We start from the raw sequence: 21,781 nt of genomic DNA, 5'->3' as shown, positions 1-21,781 counted from the left end.
CCAAAAATTATGTAATAGTTACGAGTTAGGTTACTCCAACACTTTAATACTCAACCGTTGTGTTGCGTGTCTTATACCTGTCACGTCCCACACGACATCGGCACTATCTAACATTCGACACGTGTCAGACACAACACCCATGTTGGAGAGTTGGGATAACGCATATTACGAGTATTAATGTACTAACGCATAGTTATGGGATAAAACTGTAATAACTGGAGTAGCTTATAACAATTTATAACAACTTGTAAGCTTTATTTATAATAAAAACAAGTTGAGTATAATATTAAGGGTAATGTTAAATATAGCCTTTAGGGTTGTATTGAAAGAATTAAAATCTTCTAATTTTGGTATTAGTATAGGAATTTATGACAAAATTGCACAAAAAAACTGATGTAATTAATAGCATAGTTAAGGGCTGCATTTATCATTTCCTAATATTAATTAGTATTATAAGTTTGTTTTATGAATACCGACCATCTTACTTGATATTTCTTATTATGTGAATTTGACACCAGAGAGTATATATATATGTCTGTATCTCATAAGATCTTAATTCTATATAAAAACAACATAAAATGACATTAATTTCCCGTAATTTATTTGATTAACGAATGTTACACTCATTTTATATCCTAACAAAATCAACGAGGTTTATAACAGCGTCTTGAGCTAGTCAAGATCTTGAAAAAAAATAACCTCGTGACGAAAAAAAATTGCTAATGTCAAAAAAAAAAAAAAAAAAAAAAAAAAAAAAAAAAAAATCTTTAAACTCTTGCTTACCCACATGCAGCAAGGACCTTAGACTCAAACTCAATCTTAATATTTTCAGGTACATCAACTATTTTAGATCCATTAACGTTATTATTATCATCGAGTCGGACCAATGATAGGGCCTTATGAAAATGTTTACCCTTCAAGCCCAAATATTCAGCCCAAGTAACAGTCCTATATAAAGGTGGGTGTGTTGCATCAATGAGTTTGGAAATGGGCTGAATACCCGACCCGAATGGCGGTCCATATAGGTACGCAACCGAGTACCGATGTCTTGTCTTATTAACCATGGCCCGATGGTATACACTCTGGTACAACCCATTTGACAAGATTTGCATGAGGTCACCAATGTTGATCACAAGTCCATTTTCAAGTGGTTGGACTGTGACCCACCCGGTGTCAGCTCGGTATACTTGGAGCCCACTTGTGTTGTTCTGGTAAAGGATGGTGAATAGGGTTGAGTCTGTATGGGCCGCTAAACCCATGGCTCGGTTTGGATCGGGACAGATCGGGTACGAGTTTAGTTGGATAGCACCACTCGCACCTTTGAATATATTATCAATATCATCATCACCTTTTGTTGTTGTACACAATTTTATGTCTTCATTGGATATGCCAAGTGAACCAAGGATTAAGTGTGTAAGTTTTCTAGCTAGCTCTTTCATCTCCTTTTGATATTCCTCAATAATGTCACTGAAAAAAATTTACAAAATAATTACATTAGATGATAATCTTAACGATTTTTTAAACCGAACACGCGATAATAAGCTAATTAAAGAAATATTCACCGAATAAATCACTAATTAAATACGGTAAAAATGGGTTTAATAACACTTCAATTTATGATAAATTTTTATAAATCTTTATTTAGTTAACTTATTAACATGTATTCTTAAAGACACCTTAAAAAACTGTTATCCTTAAATAAAGTAAGTATCAAGAATTAATGGCATCAAATCTAATAAAAAGTGGATAATCATGTTCTTATCTTGTTTGTGAATTAGTGGACCATATATAACAAAACATGACATTTGTTTTCTTTTGTGGTCGTTTAATTAGATGAGAGTGTATGATGGTGAACCTAGCTACACACCAAAAACTTAGAATATATCCTTGTAAAGTATATGAAATCTACGTGATTTGTTCCTTTAATAAAGAGACACTTGCAAAAAAAGTTTTTAATGGATCCTTAGTTAATTTATCAACAGTTTTTCCATCGTACGTGTATCCTAATTAAGAGTACACAATATAATAAGATAAATATGGGAAGATTATAATATATTGTCAGGGAAAATACAAATATAAATTTATTTTTACCATAATTGACTAGTGAAAATATCTTATGAATTTTTTCATATTTAACTTATTGATTTGTGTTCTTAGGACACATGTTATATATAAATGAAATTATTTATTCATTTTTCTTGGTAAAACATTATCTATTTGAAAACTTTGTGGTCGCAAAACTTCAAAAATTGGTGGTGCTTTCACCACTACTTATTGATATTTTTTTTTTTTGAATTAAAGGAAAATGTCAAGGTGTTAATAAGTGATACTGAGTTTTAATATAACCGACTTACAGTAGTAGACCGAATATTGCTTAATAGTGCAAAGACTTTTTACTTCGCAAATTCGTGTTTATGATGATCTTAAGTCAAGACGTATTCAAAGCCGTTTTAAATAATGTAAAATAAAAAGAAGTTGTGAAAGGTCTTAATTTAAGACTGTCTTAAACAAGATTTGCTGTTTTTACTTATATTTATGACTTAGCATTTTTAGAATAATTACCAATTTTTTTAGACATGCCAATTTATCATTTTTACAATTAATTTTAAGAAAGTTATTTGTTTTGCATGTGATTGCATGCATGCATGTGATCAAAGAAAAATACCTACCAGAAATTCATATAATCATTAGGCCAAAGTTGGCGAGCATTTTCAAGGGGAGACCCAAAAATGGTGAACCCTTCCGACCACATTTTCTTCTTAAAAAAGGACGAGATACGTGCCGGGCCGTAACCCGTAACGCTATTACTCAGTCGGGCCGCTTTGAGCTTCTGCTCGGCCGGCAGACCGAAAAGGCTCTTACAATTATCCTCAACTGTATCCAACAACTTCTTTTGTATTCCATGGTTTGTAACTTGAAAAACTCCCCATGACTTGCATGCAAGCCCGATTTGTTCTAGGGCATTCGGGTTTTCGAGATCAATAACGGGTACCGATTCATCCCCGGCTTGTACAACCGGGTTCGGATCATCATATTGACTCCATGCATATGAATCGGGTAGTTCTTTTATTGAACTTAAGTCTAAGACATTATTATTATTATTATTATTATTATTATTATTATTATTATTGTTGTTGATTGTTTGAGATTTAATTGAATCTAACACTCTAAATGCCATTATTATTTTTATGGGAAATGTAAAGAAATGAAGAAATAGAAGGAGTAGAAGAAGTGGAGAGATATGGTACAAAATGAGTGTACTTATATAGAAAGTGCATGAGGAATGAATAAAATTTGAGTTGGGAGATAATGTACATTTTTTTGGCGGTAAAATGGTTTAAGGAAAGGACAAGAGGGTGAAAGTGAGAGGGGCATTTGGTATATGACGATGGAAAAAACAAAAATAATCAAGGACCATCAATAAAATCTACATGAATTCTAAATTAGGGGGGCTCTACCTTCCACTTAACAACAAACAATCCCAACAAAATTGGCCAAGTATTACAAGTAGGGATGGCACTGGGTCGGGGATCCGACCCAGATTCTGAGGGTTAGACCCTAATAAGTCGAGTATGGGTCTTATTTTTTCAGACCCAATAGGTATGAGTCGGGTATGGGTCTTAAGAAAATATTTCGGGTCCAGGTCTAAGTTATGAGACCCATACCCGACCCTTAGACCCTTTATTAAAAAAAAAAAAAAAAAAAAAAATCAAAATCACAACTTTTCTGAATTCATACGGTATTGATTTTAGGATTCCGAGTTTGATTCTTTCACATGTATTTGGAGGTAAAATTAATTTAGGTCTTCTTTGTTTTTCTTAATCTCTTTGGTATGTATGTATATTGGATTTGGTAGTGTACAATAAACATTAATAAACTCATAATGTTAAAGTAGTATGCTTTTTTTTTTAATATTATAGACCCCATACCTGTTAATCCTGTTATTAAAGTGGCTGAAACTCGGACCCGCGGGTAGACCCGGACCCGACCCTTACCCATAGGGTCCGGGTATGGGTCCTCAAATTTTAGACCCTTGCGGGTCTGGGTCGGGTACGGGTCCAAAGGAAAAATCTCGGGTCCGGGGCCGGGTCTGGGTGGACCCGACCCATTGCCATCCCTAATTACAAGTGACTTACTTGTTTTTAATAGGCTAATGGTTTAGATGTGTGTTTAAAAAAAAAAAAAAAAAAACTAATAATGTTGTAACGAATATGTTTTTAATGACGTCAAAATGAGAATCATATTTAGGCTCCATTTGGCGGTACATTTCAGATACCTTATTTGGTCAAAATAGTTTATTTGACCAAAATTTCAGGTAGCTTATATTTTTGTAAGTGTTTCTTGGCAAATAGCTTAATTGCACAAATAAGCTACCTGAAATGAAATGCTACCTAGAGTAACATTTGAGATTTTAGACCCCTTCAATTTATATATTAAATAATTATTATTATATTCTTTTACGTCATTTCACGAAAATAAGCTACTTTTTTAGTTAACTTGCCAAACATTTTTGTATATAATCAGTTACCTTATTAGCTACTAATTTCCAGCTATCTTATCAGCTACCTTTTCAGATTTCAGGTACTTTTTCAGCTAATTTACCAAACAAAGCCTTAAAAAGTTAAAATAGATTATCAAATCATCATATAAATATAAGTGGTCAAAATAAATAGGTTAAAGGGTTTATCCGTATCCAAAGGGGAGTTATGTAGTAATAGGTTTAGCAGTCGCTATCCCAAATCATATAGAAAAGAGGTTTAGAAAATTAATTTTTACTAACCAAATAACCTTGTACTATTATAATTAAGGGTTTTTTTTTGTCAAACACACCCTTTAAAAAAAGGGATATTCTCTCGTGTACCCTGAACTTTTTCGTTTTCTAAAGTATACCCCTCGTTTTTCTCAAAAACACTTTGACCGACAATAATTTTATGTTACGAGTTCAGAAAACGGTAAATTTTTTTTTTCAAACCAATTATCTCGTCAAGGCCTTGAATTTGAAAAAAAAAATTCACCATTGTTTGAATTCGTAGCCTTTAGTTATGGTTGGTCAAAGCTTTTTTAACGAATAAATTTTAACCGACCATAATTCCCGACTACGAGTTGAGACGTCGGTGAATTCTTTTTCAAACTAAAGACCTCTTAAAGACGGTCAATTTGAAAAAAAAAAAATTTATTGTATTCTGAACTTGTGGCCAAGAGTTATTGACGTTCAAAGTTTTTTTTGCAAAAAAAAAGGTATATCTTAGAAAATGAAAAAGTTGAGGGGTACACGAGAGAATATCCCAAAAAAAATTATTTACAAACACGACCTTTAAAAATAATTTTAGGAAACACAACCTTTAATAAATTTTTTTGGTCAAACACAACTTTTTTGCCGAATTCCGACAACTTCCCGATCACTTGCAATGGAGTGACTTTCAGATGATATTTGAGATAGCAAACGAGGTCGGTTTGAGGTGCCCTTGAACTCGTTGGAAAGGTGGGGTACATGCTTTCCAGGGGTTGTCAACACGGTGGTCAAAGGTGGCCTTATGTGGGGTCCATTGGTGTGTTCACAGAGGGTTGCTGTAAACTTGGGTTTATAGCGGGTGGTCGGGGGTTTTACGTGGGCCTTTTAATGGGGTTATGATGCTTTGTTTGGTCTGAAATTTGGTATGCAGGTAGAGGGGAGTGCAAGGTAGGTCGTAGTTGTGTTGTTTGTGGTGGTTGTTGGTTGCAACTGATGGTTTGAGGGGAGTGAATTGGAGGGAAAAAGAAAACAAAAAAGTCAAAGTAGGTTCTCACGTGCGAAATACTTAAGTGACCGAAAATGCTCCACATAATACCACCTTTGACCACTATCTTGACAACCCCTGAAAAGCCTGTATTCCCACATGTTCAGGGAGTTCAGGAACACCTCAAACCGACCTCATTTGCTATCTCAAACATCGACTGAAAATCACCCCATTGCAAATGAACAGAAATAATTTAAGTTAAAGATTGTGCTTAACAAAAAAACCTTACAATTAATATAAATAAGAGCCTTTACAAGATGAGAATATTTTTGTTAAATTTGTTTATTAGCTATGCCGCTGCATCTTTAGTGGTGAGCCATATGTTATTGTAGTTTGACTTGGCATATAGTTATTTCTAGCAACCTTTGGTTATAAGCTACATACCTTCATAATGGTGAGCTACATTATCTTGTAGTTTGAATAAGCCCACTTTATAAAACCAATCAATAAAAAGCAAGCACCTTGAAATCAAGCATGTAGCTTGGTAGAGCAGGTCCTTTGTTGTAACCATTGGAGATGCTCTTAAGAGCATCTTTAATGGTAAGCTGAATTATATTGTAGCTTGACATGCCATATAATTATTTTCAACAATATTGCTCTCAAGCTACATGTTCTCCCAATGGTATGCTAGTATACCTTGTAGCTTGAATAAACCCACTTAACATTAATCGACCAATAAAAATCAAGCAACAAAAATCAAGCATGTAGCTTGATAGAGCAGGTGTAGCTTACAAGCGGGTCATAATTTTCCGTCTCCAATGGTGAGCAATATGCTTGAAATTTTTACAAAATTGCAAACAGATCGATCCTTAATTATAACCATTGGAGATCCTCTAATAAATTAATATGAGCGAGATATGCTAGTGTCATTAAATTTTAGGAAACTCTTCACCAAACTTAAGATAATAAAATGAAAGATTAGAATGAAAATGTCACTAGCATATCTCGAAGTACAAAATTCGTCAATGATTGAGTATAAAAGAAATCCTAGAGTAACAATTTGATTTATTTCTTAGCAATGTCACCAAGATCTCGAAGTACAAAATTCGTCAATGATTGAGTAATTAATTTTTATATAAAGAGGTCGTCAATATTATGCATTAACAGTAAATTTTTATGCAATTAAACAATGAGCAAACACACAAAAAAAATAGGATTTTAACAGAAGTTGAAAATTTCAAAATTAAATACAAAATAAGTGCTTGTAAGAGGTAACAAATTAAAAGCTCACTTAGAGCAAGTGAAATGGTGGTTTTTCTTCCTACTTTGATTGTAACAACTTTAAAAATAAAGTAATTAGAGATACAAGGGGATGAATTAAATTACGTTAGTTTTGTTTAGGTTATAACAAAAGTAATTGAGAAAGACTAAAATAACCTTTGATGTATAACAATATTGTATATCTGGTTGTATAATTTATGAATTGATAATTTGACACATAAAATATGTTTACAAGTTGGTGATTTCTCAACAGCTACCATAAGCAAGTCCAATGATATGACCTAGGGACTTGCTTTCAATTTTTTAAAATTGCAAGCTAGTGGCCAAACTATTGGACTTGCCCATGTAGGTTAGCTTTGTTTAAGTAACTAACTTTATTAAATTAGTTGCTTAAATGGGCCTATTATAAGGAAACAACCAATAAAAAATTAGTATCTTAAAATGTGGGTCCAATATAGTTAGCGAAAAATTAAGCTAAACTATTAGAATATATTAATAGTTCAAAAATTTTGTAGCTTAGAATATAATTTGGCAAAGATAAGCTTGTAGGAACTAACTTACCAGTAGATAAGGAGCATTAGTGATTTCTCAACAGTTGGTAGAGCATTTAATTCTCTAAATAGGATTAACAAAAATGTTTATAATAAGTTAACACAAATTCTCATTGAAGACGGATAGTATTCGTCACAAGCTCACAAGTTGATAAGTTAATGAGATTCTTTTTCTTTTACTACGTGGAATGTCGGCACACAAGTAGCTATTTATTCAACACAAAATCTCAATGAAGACGGCCGTCACAAGCAAGACGCTTTGTTTATTCAAACAATACGTTAGTTTTTTTTTTTTTTTTTTAATTTGTGAGGAGTCTAGTATACTAAGAACAAGAGTTAACTAAAGTGATAAGAGCTTTTTACCTCAATTATTAAGTTGGGGGTTTGTTTCTCACCGCGATATAATGTGTTCATTCGAACTCAAAAAAGAAAAAAAAAGAAAAAGTCTATTATACTTATTGGTATAAAAAAATTGCGTAAGATCGTTTTACACAAATTTATCATAGACGAGATCTTTTAAAAATCAATTTTACCCACTAAATGGGTTGTATTTGGATTCGTTTTACAATTATATTAGTGTAAACCGCCTTACACAAGACCTACTGTATTTGTATTTAGTTGTTGTGTGCCATTTAGACCTGTCAAACGGGTCAAAAGGGCGGGTTACGGGTCGGGTAGTTTTGGGTTCGAGTAAAATACGGGTCGGGTGTATTTCGGGTTGGGTAAAATACGGGTCAAGGGTATACGGGTTCTGGTCAAAAAACGGGTCGTTCACCAACTTTTCATAACATTTTTATTTTATGATGTAATTCCTATCATTTATACGTTTTGTCTCCTCTTACTCATCTTAGTTAACTTAATTGTCACCATTCTCGCCATCACCACCACCACCACCACCATCGCCATCATTATCAACATTATTACCTTCACTAACTAGCTAAGTACGAAAGGGACAGTCAAGTAAGATGACAATGATGACGTGGCATGCGGTTCGAGGTGATAATAATGTGGAAGTGATGCCTGACATGCGCAACTCGAGGTAGTAGGTGGCTATGTTGGCGTGTCACGGGGTTCAAGCTTATGAAATGGCATGTTGACTTGGATAACACGCGAGTCGAGGTGATGAAGAGGCGGTGTTGATGTGGAATGCGAGTCGACGTAATACAGTGAAAGTGACGGTATGGCACACACTTTGAGGTGATGACGTGGCATATGGTCCGGGGTGATAAGGTGGCAGTGATGACGTGGAATGCGGTGAAAGTGACGGCGTGACTCACATTTTGAGGTGATGATGTGGCATGCATGTGGTCGATCGAAATGATAAGGTGGCAGCAGGTTGACGTGGAATGCGGTTTGACGTACTACGGTGAAAGTGACGGCATGACACTCACTTCAAGGTGATGACGTGACATACCGCATATATACATATATTTCCTCAAAAATTTCAAGTCATTAATACATATATGACATTGTGTATTTTAAAAAAGATATATTGTCTTGACCCAACGGTCAATCCGCCGCGGGTCGAGTTTTGACCCTCTGTTTACGGGTCAAAACGGGTTCGGGTTTCTTTCGGGTTCAGGTTGAAAAAAACAGATTATTTACGGGTCGGGTTACGGTCGATTTTCGGGTCGGGTCAAGTTTTGATATGTCTAGTGCTATTATATGGTATAATGGATAAAACGTGATCATTTATTTTCATAAATAGTGAACATTTTATGTCAAAAAATAATCACTTTTAAAAAATGCTTATTTTATAATAATAAAATGTGGCTACTTTTAACATAAAAGTGTTACTTTTTAATAACCTGGTAAACAGATCAGGTCGTGTCAACTTTAAACGGGTCATCACTAGTTCACTACCTCAACCTTAACCCGACCCAATTACATAAACGGGTCATTTGTCTTAACCCTAACCCAACCCATTTAATTTTTCTATAACTCAACCCGACCTGTTTAACCGATTCATCTTTTAGCAGGTCATTCTTAACCCATTTAACCCGTTTAAACCAATAACTAATAAACTAAGGTAAGCTTTGTAGCCCTTTATCCCAAAAATGATAAATGAAAATGATTATTTTTAGGTTATTTGGTTGGATTATTGATTAAATTCAACTATATTATGAAACTTTTAAATAAATGGGTTATTCGTGTCGAGTTCGTGTCAAAAGAGCTCAATCCTAACCCGACCCATTTAAGTTTCGTGTCGTGTTCGTGTCAACCCAATTACTTAAATGGGTCACACGCTTTAACCCGAACCCGTTTATTTCGTATCGGGTTCGTATCATGTTTTCGAGTCGTGTCAATAATTGCTACCTCTACTTTTTATTATAAAATGTTCGCTTTCTAAGTCGACATAATATACAATTGTCGGATAATATAATTTGTGATTTGTATCAATGTGATGCGACGAAATCAACCTCCAAATTACCTAGACCGTAAGGACTCTATATCTTAACCAACTTGTCAATCGCCCCTTACATTTTGTTTCAACATAGAAATTGTATTATTAAAATACATGTATTAACCTTTCAAAACTTGTTAAGACACCAATTGCCATTTGCAAAAAATGTGGAAGGCCATCTTTGTCCTTCTAGTAAAAGGTTCAAAATGTATATGAAATATTCCGTAATTATTTGTATAATATCGTAGTATATGACAAGTAGCTGGAAATAAATCAAAAACAAAGGAAAATGCTACATTTTTTTTAATAATTTCTTAGAGTTGTGTAGAAGGTAAAGATAGGTTTTGTAAGCACATAGGAAGCAAAATGGATCCTCTCCATTTTCTCTCTTAAACTCATTTAATAATATTTTTCCCACCAAACCTTATTATCCCTTTATTTTTACCCATTAATTTTGAGCCGTTCAATGATGCCAGAATACGATCTGGACCACCGAAAGGAAATTGCCTCTCCATTTCTTTTTAGGAAATGGAGAGAAACCCTCTTCCATAGGAAGTGGCGCTTAGATTTGTGCCTCTTTTGTCCCATTACATATATCTCTATTTCTTTCATCAAATACTACCTTCATTTCACTTTACTTTGATTTAAAGTAATATTTAAGAAAAATTAGTGAAATATCATAAATACCCCTTAATCAATAAACTTAAATACAAATATAAGTAAAATAGAAAAGGAGGGGTTATCTAACTAGGAGTATAATGAAAAGTTCTCTATTTTTACTTACAATACGAAGAAATAAGTGTCCTTGAAGTTTCGATTTTTGCCCGAAATACCCAATTTTTTGTTTCGGAAAAATTTAAGAGGCTATAACTCGTGTCTACGAGTTCAGAAAGTGAATTTTTTTTTTCAAATCGATTATCTTTCTGAGAACTACGATTTGAAAAAAAAAATTATCGTATTTGGATCTCGTGGCTAGGAGTTTTTGTACGTCAAAGTTTTTTTTACCGAACAAACTTTGAGTGACCATATCTCTTGGTCACGAATTCCAAACTCGACAATTTTTTTTTTCAAGTCGTAGTTCTCGAAAAGACAATCAATTTGAAAAAAAAATCGTCACTTTCTGAGCTCGTAAACACAAGTTATAGCCTCTTAAAGGTTTTCGGATAAAAAAATTGGGTATTTCGGGCAAAACATCAAAGTTCAAGGGCACCGCGTGCATTTTTAGATAAGACAATTAACTAGTTTTGTTACCCGTGAAAATCACAGGTTATCTCTAGTAAATTAAAATTTAGATAGTTGATTTTTTTTTTGTGAATATCAAATGAAATCGGAATTTATTTCATCATTGATACATATCCTATTCTTTAATTTTGATCATCATCTAATAAAAATTCATAAATTTTAGAATTTGATTATGTACGAATTAGAAAACTTTAAAACCAAATTGAAATATTGAAGTTGTTAGTTGTATAAAAAGTGAATTTACCTGTGAAGTGTGCATGGCATCAAAAGTTAGCCGCTAATCATACGACTTCACCACAAGGTCTTCCTTTCGTACCGCCTACAAAACAAAAGTACAACAAAAAACAATACACAAATTAGTAATTCGTCATTCCAAATTCAAGTTAAAGAAAATACTGCAAATTTTTACCACCCCCAAATGATTGTTTTGGAGGAAAAAAAATGAGAAGATCTTAAATAGGAGAGGCTAAATAATGCTAATTTGGAAGTTAAATGATGTACACTAAAATTAGTGTTCACAAACTTTAAATAACACAAATATTAATTAGGAAAAAAACAAAGCATTCAAAGGGTTGTATATAATGGGTTGCTTTATATAATCTTTATGGTGGTAGAAATTATTGCAAAATTAGTATGAGAGTTGAATGGAGTAACGGTTAGGCTAGGGTAGAGAATTCACTACTACAGATACAGGCTATAACAATGGGTAAAAACCGTTGTAAAAACAAAAAGCGGACGTTGTTAAAGCGGCCGTTGTAAAAGGTATTTACAACGGTTAGGTTATTTACTTAAACCGTTGTCGAAAGTATTCACCACGGTTAAAAGCCGTTGTTGTTGCGTGTAAGCCGTTGTGGAAAGTGTTTCAAAAATTTGGTGGGAATAATATAACAACTGTTGTCATATGTATAACCGTTGTTGTAACTTTCCCTCCAAAATTGTGAAGACTTTTAACAACGGGTATATGCTACATACCCGTTGTTGAAATTTGTAGTAACAACGGTTCTTTGTTTAAAACCCGTTGTTGTAACTTTCCCTCCAAAATTGTGAAGACTTTTAACAACGGTTCTTCGTTTAAAACCTGTTGTTGAATATTATGCGCGGTATTTGTGAAAGGTATTCACAACGGTTTTTTTTTAGTAACCGTTGTGAAAGGTATTCACAACGGTTTTTTTAGTAACCGTTTTTATTACGAACTCCTAATATTTTTAAAAATTAAATTTGTTTCATGCCATTCAAAAACCTCGCATATATCGCAAAGACCATATACCAAAGACAAAGATAAATCACAAATGGGTTCATCGAACTCAATAGATTCAATTCAACCACAAAGAAGAAGATCATATATATATATATATATATATATATATATATATATATATATATATATATATATATATATATATATATATACTTACAAGGAGTTAAATTTACATGAACTAATCATTCCCTAACTTCAACAAAAATTTTACTAATAAGCTGATCTAAGCTCTGAGTATCATGCATTTCTATGTTCTAAGACGTATTTGCCCAACATGTCCCTTACCTTGTCTATATCTAAACTTTTGTACTGCTGAATCTCTTGTGACGGGTTGATTACATACTGCGGAAAAAACAAAGACAAGACATTATTGTAACAACATCAAATACTGCATAGCAACATCATGGTATAGCAGCAAGCAAGACAACATCAGCTCTAATTTAAAAAAAGTAATAAACACATTATTAAATTACTAACCTTTTCTGGAATAAGGATAAATCTTCGCCTAATAATCTCCAACATGAACCGACAAACGTAGTATCCACATTGTATGCTATCCGGCTAGCGAAGGACCTATTATTACATAAAAACAAACAGACGAGAGAAGGCTCACATCAGAATCTTGAACTTTAGGTATTGTATTGGTATTAAACACAGATTTTTGCACTTAAGATATTGTATTTGAGCACGTACCCCTGTTATCGTAATAAAAGTAGGGTCATGATCAGAATCTTTCGTGGGTTGATCCTCGTTAGCTCTTTTCTTCTCAAAGGCCCCTTTTTTATAAAAAAAAAAAGGAGGCAGAAACTCATATTTTTGTGGCAAAAATGAGCTTTTTGCTATAAATAAAAATTGAAACTTAATGTTATTATAAATAAATCAGTATTATAAACTTACTTAATAATCAAGCGCTTAAAAGTCTCGCTTGGTGGATGATGTATAGAGTCCAACCAAAATACTTTCTTCTTCGTCGGCATGATGGCTGCTAGCACCCAATGAGTCCTACATCAAGAGACATCATCATTATTAACAAGTAGATATATTAGTTATGAAAATGCAATTGTAGGGGGAAACGTAATATTAATTTGTTTATTACCCTTTTTCATTATAAGGGGCAAAAATTAACCAATGGCACGATGTCAGAAGTTATAGCATTTTAGAGCTGGCAGGGAACACACCCCCTGATCTTACCCAAAAAAAAAAAATAAAAATAAGGAAGTATTAGGTCCCTGATCGGCTTTAGTTGTTGCAACTTCAGAAGCATTAGGTACCTGATCTTTCTGAATCTCGTTGACCGATACTTCCTTCTCATGTATTGCCAAGGTAGTAGCGGCCTCTTGACCAATCTGTTGTACCTTATTACCCCCTTTATAAATGACATCCTCCATCATCTTCACTTCTTCTTCGGAAAGCTTGCCTCCAGCATTCAACTTTAGTAGTACCGATGCCATTAACTGAAGCTGCGTGCCAAGAATGTAATGTTTCAGCAGTTTTTATCCCAATAATAACATGTGAATTGAACTTAAATGAAAATAATAGAATAAATGGTACCATGTCAGCCTTCTCAGACTTAGTCTTCCTTTTCTTCTTTATCGGGGCAGTTTTTCCATAATATTTCGTTACTCCAACCTGTAACGGGACGCCCCTCAATCGACCTGGATGTTCGGGTCGGCCAATCGCTCTAGCAAGAACGTCATTACGACCATTGGGAGTGAATTTCCCTTCTTCTACCTCCTTCAATACGTTGTCCTATAATATATTAAATAAAATTCAAATTATATTTGTGACTAAAATATTAAAGTTAGTAATGAACTCGTCTTAATAAAATAATGCTTACTATGTTGGCCAACACTTCCTCATCATATTTGTCACGCGACCGGGATCCTTTAGGCGTGTGTCCTTCTTTATAAGTTACATGCCGATCCAAGTTGGTCACTCCCTTTGCCACCTACACATTAACATGGTAACAGTTATACATGTAAATGTGTATCAATGCAAGTCCAAGTGTGATTAAAAAAATAAAGTCTCACAGGGGAATGCATGCTACTTACGAGGTTCTCTTCTATCTTTCTGTAACCGCCTCGAGAACCATACCATTTCCCCTTCTTGCATGAAATGTTAGCACGATTTCTTCTGCTAACGGCCTTCAAATAATTATATAAAAGCGCAAGTAGATGAGATAATAAAAAGATTATATAAAGAACTCATTAATTAAAATAATGATAGGCAAATCATTAAAAGGCGAGGATATTTAACCTGAAACTTCTCAGTAGTTCTCATCTCTTTGAAAAGATCCCATTGTTCCTGACTGATGGTGGGACACTTATTGTCTCTCGGTGGGTTCTTACGCATCTCCCCCGTTGCCTTGTCCACATACAACCAATCCCTAGCAACGTCACACTTCCACTGCCTTAGGGCATCCCCTGCCTTATGCATTAAATATTTATCATGGCATTCATCGGCAATATCAAAGGCTTCCTTTACACGAGCTAAGTATAACTCCGCCAATTTTGGATTCAAATTTCTAATGTCATCTAAATGGATAGGCACAAACTGTCTTGTGCAACATCCAATCCAACCGGATAAATAACCCGCATTTGGACCAGTAGGGAAACCCTTCGAGCTCCATGTTATTTTCATCGGCTCTTTAACGACTATAGCTGCAAGGGCTTCCTTGCACTTCGTAGCACCCCTCTCACCAGGCTTATTATCCCCAGGCTTATTATTCTTTTGACTTTTTTTCCGTTTTTCACTCATGATAATCCTAAAACCCAAATATGAATGAAATAGGAAATGAACAACTTAACAACGTACATGCAGAGTATTATCTAAAACCCTAAACCCTAATAGGAATGAAAATTTAAAACAACAGATTGAGCTTCTAAAATCCTAAACCCTAATAAGAGGAGTGAAGTAGATGATGCGGGATGATAAAAATAACAAAGAAGACGAAAAACAAACAGATGCATGAAAAAGAAAAAAAGATGATCGTCTTAAAACCCTAATGACGAAACACAAAATTAAAGTGAACATACCTGATGATGATGATGATAAAGAGAACGAGCAGGATGATAAGGGAAGGCAACAGAATCTGGGCGACGGCCGGCAACGAGAATGTAGAAAGCGAGGAAGAGAGAATAATAAACTCAGGATACCAACGGTTGAACTGGTGTTGTGTGTGTTTGTGTGGTATGCTATATGTGTTTGTAAATTAGTTTTTTTTAAGACAAACTATTGACAATGGGTCCTCAAAACAAAACCGTTGTTATATGTTAATAACAACGGGTCAATTAAAGTCAACCGTTGTCAAAACTTTATTACAACGGTTAAAATATACCCGTTGTAATATATTTTCACCAAATTTGCGCCAAAATGAAATATGTCCAAAAAAATAAATGACAACGGGTAGGGGTACTACAACCGTTGTTGAAAGTAATAACAACGGGTAATGTAACTATAACCGTTGTTGATAGTAATAACAACGGGTAATGTAACTATAACCGTTGTTGAAAGTATTAACAACGGGTAATTTAAATATAACCGTTGTTATTGTTGAACCTTTTTTTTTTTAAAATTACTGTAATTCCATTACAGTCCAAACCTGTAACAATACATATTGTAACAATGAAAGCACCATATCTTTGCAACATTATTCAAAGAATTTCAACACCAGCATCCACATCTAATAATAAGATCAAGAAAATAAGACAACACCAGCATGCATGCTGATACGTGCATATTCTATACACTTTATTCACATTTTTGGCACGTATTTCTATGCGTATTTGTTAGCTTAAAGCTACTATTTTTCCCGAAACGGTTTACTTTAGAATTTCTATGATTTATTGTAGGAATGAGTGGAAGTGAGCTAAATCAAGCTTTAATCGTCCTCCAGAGGCAACTTCATGGAAACTCGGAAGATGGGAGTTCGGACTTGTTCACCTTGGGATGCGTGCATGGAGTGAAGAGGCTGGTTGGAAGAGAAAAGAAGTTACTGCACAGCGTAGTTGGTCGTTCGACCAACATCTCCAGTCGATCGACCGTGGAAGTGCAAAGAGAGGCAAAGATCTTGTCTTGGTGGTCGATCGACCGTGCCACTTGGTCGATCGACCAGGTCGCGAACCTGTGATTTACTTTATGCGTTAAACTTTTGAAAGCCCACTTGTAATTATCTGATGGGCAGAACGTTTATCAGTAGGAGGCAACAATAATTTAGGTTATGTTTTTTATTATTCAACAACTGAAGTTTTAGATCTAGTTTTGGAGACACGAAGTGGAGGCACGGATTCGAATTAATTGTTTGTTCATCAATTTCCTTAGTAAGCTTTAATTTAATTTCAATCTTCCTTTATTCTTGTCCTTTTAATTCTTGTTGTTACCAATTTATTTTCAAGTAATTCAGTTTTAATCTTCTATCTAATTTTCAATTCAATCATGTCAATTTCATTGTATGTCTTTAAGTTTGCAATTGTTATAGTTTTAATCATGCGTAGGTAAAACTCCTATGCTAGGAATTAGGGAATCCATGGCGCCATGAGATGATTTTATTAAGTCTAGGTTGAACCCGTACCGGTCTTATTTACTGCTGTGAGATTTTACCCCTTTGCTAAATTGAGAAATTAGCGGAGTTAGATTTCTTACAAGTAGTTGGAAGGACTATAGAGCGAAAGTAATTTAGTTTCTTTCTAGGGTGGAAAAGAGACCGAAAGGCTTAATTTGAATAGGGACTTTGACGACCTATTTGACATCCTGAGACGGTATTGGACAGACCTTGACTTTACTAGACTGACCCTTAAGCCATGGTGAACCGAAATTCCTAGCTACCTTTTATTATCTACTTAAACTTCATTTAATTTTCAGTAGTTAGTAGAGAATCAATCAACCAACCCCCCCCCACAATTGTTACATTTATAGACTGAAAATAGCAAATAGAATTGATCTTGTCTCTCTGTGGTTCGACCCTTACTATCACTAGCTATAGTTTTAGTTCGGATTTATAAATTTAATTTTGATACAAAACGACGGTATCAAATTTTGGCGCCGTTGCCGGGGAGACGGTGTAATTCTGTTTGCTTTATTTTTAGTTTATTTTTCTTGTCTCAAGGAACTTTGGTTCCTTGAGGCCGTTGCTTACTCTTGCTTCTAGTTTTGCTTTTGCACAGTTAGAAGACAGATTTTTGAGAGGAAGGCTTGAGTACTCTCTGTTTCGCGATCATGACTACAATATATGATAATCTTCAGCCAAAAGTGCAGCATGTTCCAAAGGGATACGATTTACCCACCCCTACTCATGGTCACTTCGAATTTCGTTCCTCCAATATCGATTTAGTGGAGCGAAATCAGTTTGCTGGTCTACCGGACGAGGATCCTTTGAAGCATATGGAAATTTTCACGGACTCTCTGCTGTTCCATACCATGTCACTGGGGTGACCCAAGATGAAGTAAAGGGGATGATGTTCTTATACTCCTTGAAGGATTCTGCGCGAGATTGGTACCGCTACCTTGATAGGGTAGCAGCTGGAGTCACGGATTGGATATCTCTTGCATTAGCTTTCTACAAAAAATACTTCCCACTCGCAAAGACTGATGCCTTGAGAAGCAAAATTACAAATTTCCATCAAGGACCTGATGAGGAATTTTGTGAAGCATGGGGACGTTTCAAGAGTTTGGTTCGGTCTGTCCCTCACCACGGTTTCTAGCAGTGGTACCTTTGCAACCTATTCTACAATTCTTTATATGATGACTACAAGGTTATCCTGGATGCAGCTGCGAATGGTAGGTTCCAAAATAATACTGGTCAGAATAAAGGTTGGAACACTATTGAGGAGATGGCAGTCCATAGAGCTGAGTTTGGGAGTTCGCGTGGAAACTCGCGAAAGCAAAGTGATGAAATGAGTGCCGTTGCGACACTCATAGCTTCTATTACAGCCCGACTCGAAAAGCTCGAGACTTCTAAGGTTTCCGAGAGAGAAATTGAAATTCCTGTTCATAACTCAGATGAGATCGCGGAATTGAGAGAAATAATCCGAGCTCTTTTGGTTCAAGTCACGAAAATAGAAGAAGCTGAGATTGAATCTGCAAAGAATTTTGTGAAGCAGTTAGAGAATTTAGCGGCTAACCAAGTCGCCAATTCTTCAAGCAAATGTGAGGGGCCAATTAAAACCATTAATGCCATTAATCTCCGAAGTGGCCTTTCTTATGATGGTCACGATAAGCCAAGAGAAGACTCGGGAAATGATGAAAAGACAAATTTGAATTCTGGTGCGAAAACGAGCTTTACTGCCAATACCAGCGGTCGATCGACCAACATCATCAGTCGATCGACTGGAATCTCTGATGAAAAAGTTTCTGACCAGAAACTAATTAAACCCAGCGCATGTGGTCGATCGACCAACAATATCAGTCGATCGACCGAAGTTCCTGACGAAGGAGTTTCTGACCAGAAACTGTTCGAACCCAGTGTATGTGGTCGATCGACCGAGCCCAATGGTCGATCGACTGGGTCTCCAGTGCAGGACGCAAATCCGTCAATTAATTTGCATGATTCTATACTTATTGATGATTTGACGGAGGTTTTAAATTTACGGAAGCCGAAGGTTGCTGATCCTACGGCCAGTGTTGCAGTCCCGTATCCGGAGCGTTTAAAGAATACTAAGCTGGAGCGCAAGTTTGGTAAGTTTTTGGAGATGGTCAAGAATCTTGAGGTAACCATTCCTTTCACTGATCTAATTACCCAGGTACCCTCTTACGCTAAATTTATGAAAGACATTTTGAATCGTATGAGAAATTTTCATGATGATGGTGCTGTTGCTTTTGTGGAAGAATGTAATGCTCTTTCGCAAATTAACATACCACCTAAATTAAAGGACCCGGGTAGCTTTTCAATTCCTTGTACTATAGGTAACCACGAAATTGGAAAGGCCCTTTGTGATTTAGGGGCCAGTGTCAGTGTCATGCCATATTCTGTTTGCGAAAAGCTAAATATTGGTAGACTTAAGGTGACCGATATTACCCTTCAGATGGCAAATATATAGACTCAGAGACCTTTAGGAGTCTTAGAGGATGTACCCGTTCGAGTGGGTAAGTTTTTTATTCCTGTCGATTTTGTTGTTTTGGACATTGCAGAGGACAGTCAGATACCTATTATTTTAGGTAGACCATTTTTACATATAACTGGGGCTGTAATAGATGTCAAACGCGGAATCATAACCTTAGAGGTAGGGGATGACACCATTGAGTTCAGTCTTGCTCGTAAGGTGACTGAACCTGCTGATGAAGATACGTGTTATTCCGTTGATATTGTTGACAGGGCTGTTAATTGTAACTGGAGGGAATCCTTAGCCAAGGATCCCCTAGCTGATCTAACCCGTTTAGATGAGTGTGCAGATAATACAGCGGAGAATGCTGAGGAGCTAGATGTTTTGGTAGCCTCAATGGAAAGCTACGAGCTCACGGAGGAAGAAAATGAGATGCTCATAAGCCTGGCCAATGAAAATTTGGTAAACACTTGCTATACCATTGAAGCTGATTCTTCCTATGCTGTAGAGGTAAAGGTGCCAGAGCGTAAGCCACTTCCTCCTAATCTTAAGTATGTTTTTCTAGATGATACGGAGCAATACCCAGCTATTGTTAGTGCCAAGCTTAATGATGACCAGCTTTCTGCTTTGATGTGAGTGCTTAAGAAAAACTGGAAAGCTTTAGGTTATTCTTTGGATGATATTAAGGGCATCAGCCCTGATATTTGTATGCACAAGATAGAGCTGGAGGAAGGCCACAAGCCTTACGACAGGGGTCAACGCAAGTTGAACCCGAAGATGCAGGAAGTTGTTATGGCCGAGGTGATGAAACTACTCGATGCAGGTATTATTTATACAGTTGGCAACTCCAAGTGGGTTAGCCCAGTTCAGGTAGTTTCGAAGAAAGAAGGGACTACCGTGGTTAAAAATGAGAAAAATAAATTAATACCAACGCGAGTTGTGACAGGGTGGCGGATGTGCATTGATTATAGACAGTTGAATGCCGCCACCAAGAAAGACCACTTCCCCCTCCCTTTTGTTGACCAAATGACTGAAAGACTTGCTTCTAACAAATTTTTCTGTTTTCTAGACGGATATTCAGGGTTCTTTCAGATCCCTATTCATCCGGATGATCAGAGTAAGACCACTTTTACCTGTCCACAGGGTGTTTTTGCATACCGCAGAATGCCTTTCGGATTGTGTAACGCCCCAGCTACCTTTCAGAGGTGCATGATGGGAATTTTTTCTGATTATATAGAGAACATTATGGAGGTATTTATGGATGATTTCTCAGTTTATGGTAATGACTTTGATCGTTGTTTAGCTAATCTTGATAAAGTCATGCAGCGTTGTATTGATGTTAATCTTGTTTTAAACTGGGAAAAATGTCAGTTCATGGTCAATGAGGGAGTTGTGTTAGGGCATCTGATTTCTGATAAGGGTATACATGTTGATAAGGCAAAAGTGCAGGTGATTGAGCAATTGCCTCCTCCCGTGAATGTTAAAGGAATGAGGAGTTTCCTTGGTCACGCTGGTTTTTATCGGCGTTTCATTAAGGATTTTTCAAAAATTGCTAAACCACTTACACAATTGCTCCTTAAGGATGCTGTCTTTGAGTTTACTGATGAGTGCCTTTTAGCTTTTAACAGGTTAAATGAGGCTCTAGTTTCTGCGCCAATCATTCAGCCGCCTGATTGGGACCTCCCATTCGAGATTATATGTGATGCCAGCGATTATGCGATTGGTGCAGTTTTGGGACAGTGGAAAAATAAAGTTTTGAATGCCATATATTATGCGAGCCGAACTCTGGATGAGGCTCAAGTCAATTATTACACCACTGAGAAGGAGTTTCTAGCTGTAGTTTTTGCCTTAGATAAATTTCGGTCTTATTTGTTAGGTTCTAAGGTTATTGTTTATACTGACCATGCAGCGCTGAAGACTCTCTTTCTTAAGAAGGATGCGAAGCCGAGGCTTTTGAGGTGGATACTCCTTTTGCAGGAGTTTGATTTGGAGATCAAAGATAAGAAAGGTGCAGAGAATGTGGTGGTTGACCATTTATCTCGTCTGCAGCTGACAGAAAGGGAGGATTCGTTACCCATTAATGATTCTTTTCCTTATGAGAGTCTGTTAGCTATTACTACTTCGGGGTCTTATCCACCTCCGTGGTTTGCTGATTACGCTAATTTTGCTGTGACAGGTAAGATACCACCCGAGCTTTCATGGCAGCAGAAGAAGCGGTTCGCTTATGATGCTAGACAATTCTTTTGGGATGATCCTTATGTTTTCAAGGAATGCGCAGACGGTCTTATCCG

At 35.8% G+C, this 21,781-nt stretch overlaps 1 protein-coding gene and 1 non-coding gene across 2 annotated transcripts; both read right to left on the bottom strand.

The window, feature by feature from the left end:
* Positions 1-579: 579 nt before the first annotated feature.
* Positions 580-3,244, bottom strand: LOC141646292 (gibberellin 3-beta-dioxygenase 1-like). The gene is made up of 2 exons (XM_074454239.1): positions 2,670-3,244; positions 580-1,467 (listed from the first exon to the last, which is right to left on the bottom strand). The coding sequence occupies exons 1-2, from the start codon at positions 3,176-3,178 to the stop codon at positions 780-782; spliced, it is 1,197 nt and encodes a 398-aa protein (XP_074310340.1). The 5' UTR covers positions 3,179-3,244; the 3' UTR covers positions 580-779.
* Positions 3,245-18,039: 14,795 nt separating this feature from the next.
* Positions 18,040-18,148, bottom strand: LOC141650224 (small nucleolar RNA R71). The gene has a single exon (XR_012546270.1). It is a non-coding gene; the product is annotated as a small nucleolar RNA R71 (small nucleolar RNA).
* Positions 18,149-21,781: the final 3,633 nt, after the last annotated feature.

This window comes from Silene latifolia, chromosome 3, assembly GCF_048544455.1.
Source record: "Silene latifolia isolate original U9 population chromosome 3, ASM4854445v1, whole genome shotgun sequence".
Taxonomy (NCBI): Eukaryota; Viridiplantae; Streptophyta; class Magnoliopsida; order Caryophyllales; family Caryophyllaceae; genus Silene; species Silene latifolia.
This window is presented reverse-complemented; position numbering and strand designations above follow the sequence as displayed.